The 14,617-nt window shown below is 35.5% G+C and overlaps 1 protein-coding gene across 1 annotated transcript in view; it reads right to left on the bottom strand.

Annotated features, from left to right (window-relative positions):
- The window catches only part of nectin1b (nectin cell adhesion molecule 1b), a 108,263-nt gene that overhangs the window by 31,655 nt on the left and 61,991 nt on the right, over positions 1-14,617 (bottom strand). Inside the window, exons 2-4 of the mRNA XM_065282765.2 lie at positions 13,074-13,448; positions 7,524-7,823; positions 6,311-6,428 (exon numbers count right to left, since the gene is read on the bottom strand). Coding sequence (XP_065138837.1) covers positions 6,311-6,428; positions 7,524-7,823; positions 13,074-13,448 — 793 coding nt within the window. The remainder of the gene's footprint in view (positions 1-6,310; positions 6,429-7,523; positions 7,824-13,073; positions 13,449-14,617) is intronic.

Genomic DNA, 14,617 nt, shown 5'->3' with positions numbered 1-14,617 from the left:
CCCGGCAGGACTAGGCTTGTCCTGTTCTTCCTTTGAAGATTGACAGAGGTCGCAATCTTTGGCACACCAGTGTCAGATGTTCCCTGTTCTTATAAAAGATCATAATGATGCCTCCTCAGGCACCAAAATTCCTCAATTTCTGTTGATGTTTCCAATTCATTTATACTAGAGCCTGACCGATAAAGGATTTTGAAGGCCGATACCGATACAAATGTTTGTTGGTTTTAAAAATACGATATTCCAATATATCGGCCGGTATTTTTTTTTTTCAGAAACGCGCAACAAAACATTAACAGATTTCCCTAACATTAGTTATTTGTAGTTATAAATGAGTTTTAACTTAAATAATATGATAATGCATTTTAAAAAGAAACCAGTTTCTTTTATTGTCACAACAGAACAGAGGAACATCAAAATATATTAAAGTTCTGATAAATAAAATGTATATAAAATATAAACTTAAGATATGAAACGTAAAGGCCTTTGAACAAAAACAACAACAACCAAATCAAAGTTACCAGTTTTAAAAGACTTGGTTCATAAATATAACTTTGAATAGGACTGGAGACAAATTCTGTTACATTCTGATAAATAACAACAACAGCAAAATATAAATTGTTTCTTCCGTTTTGTTTTTATATTCCGTTATCGGCCATTAAGTAGGGATGCACCGATACCACTTTTTTGGAATACAAGTACGAGTACGAGTACTTGCATTTCAGTACTTGCCGATACCGATACCGAGTACTTAATAAAAAAAAACATGATTTAAATTTACAGGTAACAGCTTTAGTCATATAATTTAACAAAAAAACAAAGGACTAGTTTTCCAGTTTGTTGTAAACTCTGCCTCTTTGGACAACACAAGACGCATTAACCCCTTACACGCCGCTCAAACATAGACATTTCTCAGACCGTGGTATCAATTCCAGGTATCGGGGGACTTTTAACGAGTACGAGTACTTTAGAAAATGTGGTATAGAGGCCGATACCCGATACCAGTATCGGTGCATCCCTACCATTATGAATGCAGATACCGATAGTTTGGAAAATGCCTAATATCGGCCGATAATATCGGCCCGCTGATATATCGGTCAGGCTCTAATTTATACATTTTAATATTCGCACCATCTTAAAAATGTGAAGAACAATGCATATAACCATAAAAAACTTTATATATTTAACAGTATTGTTTTTGTACTGTAGAGAGCATTCATTATTGTAAATGGAATTACAGTAACTTGCTGGCAACCGTGCTTACTGTATAAATACACTGAAGAAGTTATTGTCTCATAATTTCGATAATCCAGCATAATATGAGCATGCATAAGGTTAAGCTAATGAACAACATCTCCAAGTAAGTTAATAATAAGTATTACTATCAATAAATATAAACTATTTGTGCTATTGCGATTTTATCATACTTAAAAGGTGTTGTTAGGTAAGATGTGAAGCAGAGAAATGACTGCAAAAATTAAATTACAAAAAAGCTGAAATACAAAACCGTACATCCCTTAACAAAACACGCCACTACCTCTTTCCTTAGACAATTTCACGGAAAGCTTAACTCTTGATTTGGGTTGTATTGTTTTTACCACTAGATGTAAACAAATTTGCTAAATCTAGCTCACATCTTTCCCGTCTTGCCAAACGGTTACAATAATTTGTATCCCCGGGGCAGGACAGGGCCCATGGGACAGGTTCCAGCCCAAAAACACGGAGAGCGATAATGCGTATCTTTAAATGCTGACTGCTGCAATGTAATCTGATAAGATCCAGCAGATGGGGAACTGGAGTAGAAACAGATAAGGAAATATGGCACAATGAGCTGTTTGGAGTGCACGACTGTTATGTATATGTATGCTAAAAATCCCGCTGATGTGGCTATGAAATTAACACAGATCTCAAGTCGAATGTGTGTGTGAGTGTTCCTGCAGTTTGATGGTGTCTCAATGTGACGTCATGCTATCTTGCGCACAAAGATTGGCATGAAATATGCAAAGTTGTTGGCAAACAGTTTTCCTTAACCAAATAGAGAATTTGGAGCAAGACTTTCTGTGCAGATGGGCGACGTTTGACACAAATAATGTCTTTATCCTCTGTGCATATGTGTAATATTTATGCATGATGTAAAATATTTAGGATTTATATAATGGAGCACATTTGCTTGTGTATGTGTGTGTGTTTATGGTTGCTCTGAATTGAAATGTTGTGTAACAGCACTGTGATGACCTCCACAGTAGAGCCCAAGGGAACCTTCAGTACACATTTGGTGTCTGATGTACACTGCTGCTGTGGCCGTCCCTTCATATATATCACACCAGCGCCTGCGTCTCTCCCCATCACTGTCTTCTCCTCCAGCTCTTCCTATAATCACACCATCACCTCAATCTGCCCTTTTCTCCTAATCGTTTTATAGCAACTCCTGCCTTCACTTTGATTAATATTCTTGGTCGGTTTAGTGGCCAGTGTTACTGTTTTTAAAATGGTTTTATCCAAAGTGACTTACATAAGAGTAATTCAACAATATTAGGAAAATATATTCTTATATTTATAAATAAGTATTTCTATTTATTAAAGTATTGTAATACAATACTGATATATAAGTATTAACAAATTATTCAGGATATGAAGCCTGGTCTGGAAATAAAGAGTTCCAGTGTAAAATGAAGATTATTTTTATCCATATAAAAATTATCAATGGCTTAAAACTTATGAAGCAATGTACATACTTAAAGTGATACACACTTAAAGTGTTCCCTAATCGCTGTTTTCTACCATTATAAAGCTTGAAAGAGCAAGGACTTTTTTTAAATAACTCATCAGAAAGATGATGGACATGTGTATCTCAGATAGCTTGAAGGTAAGTAAATCATGGGGTAATTTTGATATTTGGCTGAAGTTTGGCAGGTTGACATAGAAAAAAACAAAACATTATTGACTGTATTCAGTTACCTTTAAGCATCTTCATTTTTAGGATTTGTATGACCCTGACTAGAGTTCCTCCTTTAAACATTGGCCTTTCCACCACTGTATATCCAGAAATATAAGGTAATATAATATAATATATATTTTTTTATTTTATTAATTTTATTTTATTAATAAAACTATAGGTACCACAATATTAACCAAAATAATATGTTATTACCAACCAATGCTTTTTAATAATACCAGGTACATTTTAATGCATAACCAACAAATTATTGGAACCATATTATATATTATTATATTATATTATATTATATTATATTACATTATATTGTTTGTGCTGTGTGTTATTATTATGTATATATAAATACACACACATTCATGTATGTGTTTAAGAAACATTTACATTATTTATTTATTTATATTGTTATATATTCTACATTTATATATAAATAAAAAACTATATTTAAATAAAACATTTCTTAAATGTATATATGTATGTGTGTTTTTTAAATATACATAATATTTACACACATCTCAAGCCCATATACTATGCAAAACATTACTTTTATTTTTTATGAGATTAATCTAGTTTTAATTTAATTTGATTTAATTAAAAATTTTTTACAGGTACCACAATATTAACCAAATTAATCATTTATAACCAACTAGTGCTTTTAACAATACCAGGTACATTTGAATGCATAACCGATTAATTATACCATATTATATTAATAAATATTATATTATATTATATTATATTCATTAATTAATTGTTTTATATTATATTATATTATGTTATATCTTATTTATTTTATTTTATTTTATGTTATAGGTACCACAATATTAACCAAAATAATATTTTATTACCAACCAATGCTTTTAATAATACCATGTACATTTTAATGCATAACCGATTAATTATCTGAACCATATTAGATTATATTAATTACATCTTATTTATTATATTATATTAATTATATCTTGTTTATTATATTATATTATATCTTGTTATATCTTATTTATTATATTTTATTATATCTTATTTATTATATTATATTATATATTATTATATTATATTATATCTTATTTATTATATTATATTTTGTTATATTATATTGTATCCTATTTATTATATTATATTTTATTTTATTTTATTTTATAGGTACCACAATATTAACCTAATTAATAATTTATAACCAACTAGTGCTTTTAATAATACCAGGTACATTTTAATGCATAACCGATTAATTATTGGAACCAAGGAATGGACACATCCATAGAGAATTGGTGGGTACTCTAGCAACCATATACAACCACTTTATACACCAATCTGACAAACATATATAAACAACCTGGCAACTACCCACAACACCCTAGTGTGCATTGTGTTTCAATGATGTATGTTCAAACGTACAAACATAAATGTTTGTTCCTTTTCCTTCTTTTTTTTTGTTTTTTGTTTTTTACAATTTTTCCAAACCTTCGAACCGTACCTCCTCTTTCATTTTACTTTCTGTCTCAGTGTACCAATTACTAATAAAAATGCTTCGGGAACACCTTAGCACCATCCACCAGTTCCCTATCCCTCTTCACAAAGTTGGCTGCTGCATATGTGTGCTTTGATAGTGTGAATAGGCCAGAATGCTCAGCGCTCTCTCTCTCTCTCTCTTTTTCTCTCTCTCTCTCTATCTCTCTTTCTTGTCCTTTCTCATTAAAACCCAGCCCAGTCCACAGAGTCAGTGGACCCAAAGCTCTGCCAGCTATTAATCCAGCACAGCTGAAGTCCGGTGACATGTTTTCTTTTCCCAGCTTTTGCTTCCTAATTACAGGACAAATTGCCACATTTATCTCTCTGTTTTGCTGCATAATTCCTCCATTTTTATCTGCACCTCACGACTAGCTCGCCTATTGTGTTCAGCGTTGTTGCTGGTGTCGGGTATTTGCATACACATTTGCAACATACGCACATACACGGGAATTAGCGGGGACGAATGCCAGGATGTTTCTAACTGTTATAATTGGCACCTGTGGTGAAGGTGTTGCTCACAATATAATACTGCACCAGGGAGTTTAGACCAAGCAGAAGGTTATATAGGTCAACTTACAAAGTCTATCCATTCTTACCCACAAATGTTTAATAGGCAAGATAATGTGTGCCCTGTTGTCTAAATTGGTGCTGCTGTAACTGTTTCTCTAACTTCCTCCGTAAACTTTATAGGACGGAGTTTTAGTATAAAGACAGATCAAGCTACCCAGTGTCAGCACAAAATAATTCACATAAAACAGCCAGCGTTAGCCAATCAGAAACGTTCTTTGAGTCTAGGCCTGTGACAGAGACAAGTGTAATAGAAATACAAATTTAAAGGGCGGGTTAAATGGTTTCCACACCTTTGACCCTACTAAGCAAACACTAACGTTGTCCTCAGAAAGAAAAAAAATAGCCCCGGGACTGTGCATTCACTGTATTCATTTGTTAAGCAAAGTAGTGATGTCATTTAACATCAATATAGTTTACACCTCAACCCATCAGCACCAGTAAGTCAACATTAGTCATCATCACAAGACAAGACTCTTTATATCTCTTCTTCACTGTACAGGTATATTGGTTAGCTAGTTGTAAGTAAACAAAGCGTAGGTTATTTTCTCATGTTTGATCTTGTTTAAAGGTTATCAATGTCCCTTTGCGCTCTGAATGGACCCATTGTATGCAGCTTGATCTTGATTGTGCGCTAGCTACCTATGAATGGAGAAGTTTACGGAAGGTAATGAATCCCTTATCAGTTAAAATACATCTACAGTATGATGTCATAGTTTTATACCACACATAACATCCTAGAGATGCACTATTCAAACAATTAGTCATTTATTTAACCATGCCAGTTTTAACAACGTCACAAGTTTAAATACACAATCTGACTGATCTGATGTGATCTTAATATTTTTTCCAAAATCTTAAAATAATTTCCATTCAAAAAAGTAACTTTAAATTTGGTTCTATGTAATTTTTGCAAAAAATAAAATAATAATAATAATAATAATAATAATAATAATATTTATATATATATATATATATATATATATATATATATATATATATATATATATATATATATATATATATATATATATATATATATATATATATATATATATATATATTTATTTATTTTATTTTTGGGCTATGGTTTGACATAGGCCAAATTTTGCCTTGTTTTAGCCTAACGCAATTTTGCTTGCTGGGTACGCATGGATGATTTTTAATACTAAATGTTACATGCTACAGTAATATAATTGTTCGATTGACTTTTAAAATAATAACTGAAACCTAACAATGAAGAAGCCAACATATGTTATAAAGTTATAAAATAAAGTAACTCACAATTTCCACTGGTAGACGGTGACGGCCGGGTTGGCGTCTGCGTTGCAGGTTAGCTGCACATTTTGACGATTCAGGTACCAGTTGCCATCAAAACCCTCAATCTTCACTTCTGGTTCATCTGCATGTAGCCAGAAAAAAAACACCTTTAGGCAGGATATCGAAAGGTTTTCTGGTGTCGAAAGACCTTACGATGGGTGCTTGTCATAAATGTGATTAATGGTCTGAGCTCATAACTGAAAGGTCAAGAGTTTATTTCGAAAGCGATAGAGACAAGAGGCAACAAGTGAAGGGTTACTTAGACCAGAACTACCACCGTGGCCTTTAGCTACCCACTTAGCAGCAAGCTGCACAGGGCAACCATCCCAGAAATTGGCCTAATTGGATAAGAACCTCAGCTAAATGTCAAATTTCAATTCATTACGGTACAATTTTTATATTAATGATGGTATTAAAATGCGGCGCGTACTCGACGATAGCCGCCAGTTATTTTGCCGTCTCTTCAGATTTATTCTTAATTGCTTTCGAAGGCATGTACGAGTCTTCGCAAATTTAATTTTGAAATGTTATACAAAAGGCTAACTCGATTAACCAAACACTCAGCGTAAATCAAGAATGAACACAAGATATTTTACCGTGAATTTACCGTATTCCTAAACACAAACCTTCATGCAGACGAATGCAGCAAAGAAAAAATGCAAAGTGTGGTTGAATAGGTGGATTTACTCCAGTTGTTCTCAAACTGAGGGACGGGCCCCTTAGGGAGGCACAGAGGGCCCAGTTTTTTGACATTTTATAAAATACATACATTTATCATAATTAGACTTAAGAAAAATAAGGCTACTAACCAACAGCGCTACATTGTGTCATTGTTTTGTTTAACACAAATTCTAAGTTTGAGATAGTCTTATATCATTATTTTTTTCTGGGGGGTGCACCCTACACAAGGGGGGTGGTACACCGAAAAGTTTGAGAACCACTGATTTACTCTAATATTGTCTGCTTTAACTGTCCTAAACAATAGTGGATTGCAGCAGCAGATCCGACAGACCTCTGACAGGTCTCTTCCTGATCTTAACCTCCTCCGCAACACTTGCATAACTGCAGCCCAGTCTTTTCATTAGTCATCCTTTCCACGTTTCAACATCATCTTGGTTTACCCTTAAGATGGTATCCCAACAATTGTATTCACAACAGAGAAGGAAATTGCTCTTACACTGGACGTTGAGTATGACGCTCTCTGTATAGCGTTCTGCGCGGTAGGTGACGACGCAGGTGAGTTTCTGTTTGTGGCTCTCACGGCTGGGCACCACGATGTAGTTACTGCGTACGGTCACTGTGCCGTTGGGATTGCGTGTTTCCTGGAATGAGGCCTCGCCCTTTAGATTGGTTTCCCATTTGATGACGCTGGGAGGCTTGCCGTTAGCCGACGTGCAGGTGGCCACGGCCATCTTATGCTTGGGTGTCCGTGCGACGATGGTGGGTGAAGTCAACATCATCTTGGTCACTGGTAGCGCTGGATGTATAAAAAAGAATTAGTAAGAAAATGAAGAAAAAAAAATGAAAATGTTATTAAACAGGGTTGCAATTAACTCTTTTCCTGCCAGCGTTTTTTTAAGTTCCCAGCCAGCGCTAGCATTTTTTATAATATTCACAAAAGTTTAAAGCCTTTTAGTAAATGTTCTTCTTTAAATATATAAACATACAATATATCAAATAAAAAACTTTGCTTTCAAACCAAAAAGTTTTATCCTATCTTAACTCTTTCCCCGCCAGCGTTTTTAAAAAAAGTTGCCAGCCAGCGCCAGCATTTTTCATGATTTTTACAAAAGTTTAATGCCTTCCAGAAAATGTTCTTCTTTAAATATATAAACATACAATAATTAGATGAAAGAACAGACCCTCTGCTTTCAAAAAAAAAAAAACTGTTTCATCCTACCTTCATTAGTTCTCTTGTAATCACCCCTCAAACATGGGTAGGTTTCTTCAAAAACACCCATTTTTGAGCAAAAAGCTTAGATAATTCCATTTTTGCGAATAACTTTTGGATAGAGATCAGATGCAGAGCAATCTTTAAAACATACACCGAGTTCTTTCTCTTTCACGTGAGGCGCTACTTCCGGGTTGTATAAGTTGCGGACCACCTGGTGGATAATAGCGGTATTGCGGAAAGCCGGAAAATCTCGTCATTGGCGGGGGAAGCGTTTTCTCTTAATTGACGAGATATCTCGTCAATGGCGGTGAAAGAGTTAATTTGTTCTCTTTTTTATTACCTCTCAAATATGGGTAGGTTTTTCAAAAATACCAAGATAATTGCATTTTTGTAAAGGACTTTTGTTAGAAGTCAGATTTATATAAACATACACAGAGAATTTTTCTGTTTTTTGGGATAACAGTATTTTTTTGGGGGGATAAGTGTATGCCTTTTATAATTTGGGTAAAAGTGCCACATAGTAGATAATATTGGAAATATGGATTGCCGTAAAAACTTGGCATTGGCAGGGAAGCGTTTTCTCTTAATTGACAAGATAACTCGTCAATGGCGGGGAAAGAGTTAATAAGGCCAATTGAGACAAATGTTGCTTTCCTTTAGCTTTCCCTTACAAAAAGTTACCATGGTTTTACTACAGTTAAAAAAGCATGGGTACTGTAGTAAAACCATGGTAATCATAAACTAGCCATGGTTTTGCTAATAGTAATCAATATGGTTGCTACATGGTTACTACATTTTTACCAGACAAAAAAAACATGGTTAATTTTCGTAATTGTCCATAATTTATGAGCTCCAACAGAAATGAAATAAAGCATTTGGATACAACACAACTGTAACCTTGGTAACAGGGTTGAAATGTTGAGTTTAATGAATACTTATATTTGTATGCTACAGTATTTTCTCTAAAAAATGTTTATCTAACCTCTCCCTACAAACAACAAGGGCCTTGAGCCTGTAATGCTTTTCAAACCAGTAGCTAGAGACCAAAGTGTACAGCATTTCTGAAAACTGCCAGGTGCCCTTGAAAGTTGAAAAGATTAAATTAAATTAAATTAAAGAAAACATGTTTATGTAGGATGTTTTCGGATTCACCGCCTCTCATACGTTCATCTCGTTCAGTGGCATTTTCCTGTCAGTCCAAATCAAGTGATTCACTAATTATTTTTTTCCCATCACTGTGTTCAAAACCCTTGGTTTCTCACGGTGCCCAAAATCATTCAATCTCCAACCTTCATGGGCTGCCAATTAGCAATTAACCAGGGGCCGCATCAAAAGAGAAGATGCGTGTTGGTGTGAGTACGTGTCGGGGAGTGTTGATAGTGGGGGATTGAGGTTTGTGGCGGGGGTTGATATGACATGAAGAGGCTCTTTGAAACCACTGAGCCGGTTATCTCCATACAGGTTGCTTAAACTCGCAGCTTGTCAGAGCTCTCAAAGGACGCCTGTGAACGTGATATACAAAATGGGTTTGGGAGTTAACAAGCCACACAAGTAAAAAAACACTGTGCTTGAGCCAAGCTACTCCTCTTTGACTGTGTTAATGAAAAACATATCAACACTTTATTTCTAATTGGACCTGCCATCAGTAGGAGCGTAACCTACGTCTCTAACTAAATACTGCTTAATTCTCACACACATACAAATACGTAATGTGCGTTTTGTCTTTCTGAACTCGATCTGCTTACTAAAAGAGATATTACTAAACTTATAGTGTGTCTTAAACCTTTCATTGATTTCAGTTTAAGGCATCGTTTATTAAATGGATTGTTCAATTAATATGAAAATGTTAGCATCAATTACTTGCCTGTGTTGTTTATTATTGTTTTACACAAATTGTGCTTTTTCACTGCGTAGTACAACTCGGTACAGCTCACTTTTAAGGGTGTATCCCCTATTTTGTACTGTACCTAGTACCTGGCACTTCTTTTAGTACCCCCTCTGTTGGTTTACTTGAGCAGATCACTGATTGGTCAGAGAGAATCGTCACTACCAGCGTAACAAACATTTTTAAATGCTAGATTTGCTTAGCATCGTTCGCCGTCAAGAAAACCAAGTTATGTTGTCATTGTAGCAGTGAAAAACATCCATATGCTGAGAATAAAGAACACCGTTTGTGTCGTGATTACGATTATGTAATGGCAGTAGACACAACACAACTATTCTCTTAAGTCTATAATCCCGCCCACTTTGAAGCGATACTAAACGATTAATCTTTTGACAGCCCTAATTTAAAACAGCTTTTACCATTTTTATTTATAGTTATAGTGTGAACAGTTCTTGATATTTTAGCTGAAATGTAAGAACATCCTGCAATTTAAGTTATTTACTGTTTACTAACTTCCCCATTGTTCAGGAATCTCATTTACAGTCAAATACTTTACAGCTATGTGAGAACGGATGGCGTTTGCCGTCAATTGTGTCATAGCTGGCGTGACACATATCAAGATACAATTTTAGTCATTGAGCTGAAAGCGTGAATGTGATATGTGAGCTCTGGCAGAAGATTCGGAGTGAATAATTCAATAACATTTTTCTCTCTGCTCTTCACCCAGAGCTATGTCGCTTAAGACTTGAAATATAGCACTTTTATGATAGTTTTATGGTGCCTTTTGTGCTTTTTGGAGCTTGGCAGCATAAATTACCATCGACTTTTGTTGTATGGAAATAAACTGCTTGGACTTAATAATATGGGGTCGGGATGACATGAGGGTGAGAATACGATGATAATGTTTTCATTTTTGGTTGAACTGAATAAAAGCCAGGGAAACAAGCCTACACACTATCTTGTGTGTGTGTGTGTGTGTGTGTGTGTGTGTGTGTGTGTGTGGGTGGGTGTGTGTTAGTAACATAGCAGGACTAGCATGGTGAAAATTGATCAATACGGTTCAAGTGCATTGAAGGTTGGAGCGAACACATCACAAACAAGATGGTGAAATACAAAGACAATGTTCCTCAAGGGTTCCCGTGGTCATGAATAAAATATTGCTGAAACACCCATTAACATATGCTAACCATGATGACACCTTTGATTGGTAATATCTCACCTCATAAGAGCTGATAGTGCTGAAAATATCCAAGAAAGTTCAGTGCTCTCAGTGAAGTTAAACTGTATGTGAGCCACGAGCAAGCTGCGTTTATTGCTCTTTATATTTAGTTGTAACCAATACTGTGGTTATAAGGTACTGTTGGTTATAATACTGTTAACTAATAATGATACATTTGACTGAATTGTTACTTTGTGTAGCTGAATAATATTAGACCCTAATTGTGAAACAAAAACATTATACATTTACAGTATGAGAAATTTGTGGGGTTTATTTATTAAATATTAGCAACACAATTTTTTGTGCAATTTATTTTTCTAATGTTAAGCAGCGCTTATAGTGCGTTAAAATGTCTGTTAAAATTGTGAAAGGCTTTATGAACGATGTACACATTAAAAAAGTGTTTTAATTCTTTTCCCCATCATTGACAAGTTATCTCGTAAATTAAGAGAAAACATTTGGATACATTTTTTTTGTGTTTATGGTGAATTTTTATGTTTTTATGCACTTACCCAATTTATGAAAAAACTGAAGCCAAAATGTTATTAACTTATTTTAAACTCTGTGTAAGTTTTGATAATGGATCTGAATCTGATCTCTAACAAAATTCCTGCAATCATTTCAGCTTTTTGCTAAAAAAATATTTTTTTAAAGAAAAATACCCATTATTTAAGAGTTTATTCCCGTTTTGTTTGTTTATTGTTTGTTTGAAAGCAGAGAGTCTGTTCTTTCATTTGATATATTTGTATGTTTATATATTTTTTAGGAGGACATTTTCCTGGAAAGCATTTTGCGAAACTTTTGTGAAAATCACAAAAAATGCTGGCAGGCAACTTTTCAAAAAATGGCTGTTAAAAGCAATTTGGTCTATTGTGTCATGACAATTTACACAAATACGTTTAAGAGCAATTCATATACAAATCTGCTATGTGACCCTGGACCACAAAACCAGTCTTAAGACGCATGGGTATATTTGTAGCAATAGCCAACAATACACTGTATGGGTCAAAATTATTGATTTTTCTATGCCAAAAATCATTAGAATATTGAGTAATGGTTTGTCAATTTCTCAACATAAATATATCAAAACTTTATTTTTGAATGAATGCAGATAATAAGGACTTCATTTAGACCAGTGGTTCTCAAATTGGGGGCCGTGAGATGGTGCCAGGGGGGCCCCATTTTTATGACATTTTATAAATTACATTCATTTAACATGAATTCTGTGTAATTAAACCTAAAAAAATAAGGCTACTAACCAACAGCAATACTTTGTATAACTTAATATGTTTTGTTAAATTAAAATGTTAAATATTAGAACAGTTTTTGTCATAAATTTTCTTTGGGGGGGCCGCGAAGAAGTGCACTGTATACAAGGGGGGCCGCACGCGGAAAAGGTTTGAGAACCACTAACAATTGCTAGACAACATATATTTTTTTGCACCTTCAGATTTCAGATTTTCAAATAGTTGTATCTCATACTTCAATGGAAAACGTATTTATTCAGCATTTAGATGATGTATAAATCTCAATTTCAAAGAACTGACCCGTATGACTGGTTTTGTGTTTCAGGGTCACAAATTAGATCCAATGTTGCTTCCCTAAATTTAATCGCTTCACATTTAGTTGTTTAGAAAAAAGTGTCTACTAAATGTGTAAATGTAATGTACTTGAACAAGATATCATTCCTATATTTGTGTCATCTCAGATCCCAGTGTTGTGGCATTACCAAAAACAGTCAGGTTGACCATATTCTCCCGGTTTCCTGCTGGAAAGGTGGTGTACTCGCATATGTAGGCCGCCTCATCAGAGAGCCGCAGGCTGGTGAACACAATGGTGGTGTCTTCTAGAGAAGAAGGGGTTCTTTGGCGCACCGCAGGATGCTTGAAGCTCACGCGGTCTTTGAAAGGGGGCAGAACTGATACTCCCAAAGCCGGGTTAGCGGTGGCCACGTTTTGCTTGGTGCCATTTATCAGCTTTTGCCAGGTGACCTGAGAGATCTTCACTGGTGGTTTACTGTTGATGAAGAGACAGCGCAGCTCGACCGTATCACCCACGAATCCAGATTTGCTGGGGTCCGTCTGCACTGCCTGCCCATTCCCCGCTACACAGAGAAAAAGAGAGAAACAGAAGCTATTAATGAAAGCAAATTCACATTTTCATCTTTTATAAAAAAACTATATAAAATGATGAAGCATAACAGAATGCAGAAGAACTGTGTATGAAACTCTCTTTGTTAATTTACTGTTTAAAAATGTACATCCATAGTGCTAATCCATAACTATTAGCATGCTATGTAATACCTCAAACATCACCTTTCAAACAGAACAAATAACAAGTAAAGCAGCAATGTTTACAGGCAGCGTGAGGTCTTAAAGAGCATCGGATGTAGACGTTCCCTGCATGCGTAATGAGGGCAGATCCCCCCGACTCTAATCCTGACTGCCAAACCCTCCCACACTACTCCATCCTAATTATTTCTCATTGGTAAACATGTCTGTGACAGCCTCGAGCACCTATTAATGGAAATAATGTTGGAACCAGCCTGAGTGTGCCCACAATGATGCCACTCGAATTAAGCTACAATAAAGACGCCGTGCAATTAGTAGTAAGCCAACGCTGTTACTTGTTATCCCGTGATGGCTTTCAGGAGTTCAAGGGTATAGAGATGCTTCTGCTGCCCTCGATTGAAACAAACCGTTTTATCTTTCCAGATAACCCTAAATACCAAACGCCCCCCAGTCAAACATGGCCGCATGCCTTTGCGTCTTGTTTTGGCAAGCCCCCGGCCTTTGTCTTCACGGTGACCTTCTTATGCCCCTCCAGCTGAGATCGATGTGTCAACACTCCATCCCAACACCCCCTTTCTCACCATTCTTTCCTCTCCGTCTCATTTTTACTCATACTTCTGTTACTTTACACCCCCTTGACTTTCCTCTCACGCTTGTTTTCATTCATACTATTTCTTTGTCTCTACATCCTCAACACCTGACCAGATAACAAGCTCGTCTTACTTTATGCTTCCTCACAATGTCCATATGTTCAATCGCCAACTTCCCGTTCCAGGAAAACATAGTTTAAGTCTGAGGCAGATGTGTCCCTCGTGGGCTCGTGACTTCTGTTGTGTTTCAAAACTAGACATCGGAGACCCACGTGGATATATTTCTGCTGTGTTGTCCTCCTGGCCTCGCTTCCTGCACAAATACATCCTAAACCTTCTACCCTCACCTGCCTTGTCCTCCTCTTTCTTATTTACGACTAGTAAAAGAGGTA

Source organism: Paramisgurnus dabryanus, chromosome 9, assembly GCF_030506205.2.
Source record: "Paramisgurnus dabryanus chromosome 9, PD_genome_1.1, whole genome shotgun sequence".
Lineage (NCBI taxonomy): Eukaryota > Metazoa > Chordata > Actinopteri > Cypriniformes > Cobitidae > Paramisgurnus > Paramisgurnus dabryanus.
The sequence above is the reverse complement of the archived record's forward strand: the minus strand, read 5'-3'. Positions and strand labels throughout refer to the sequence as shown.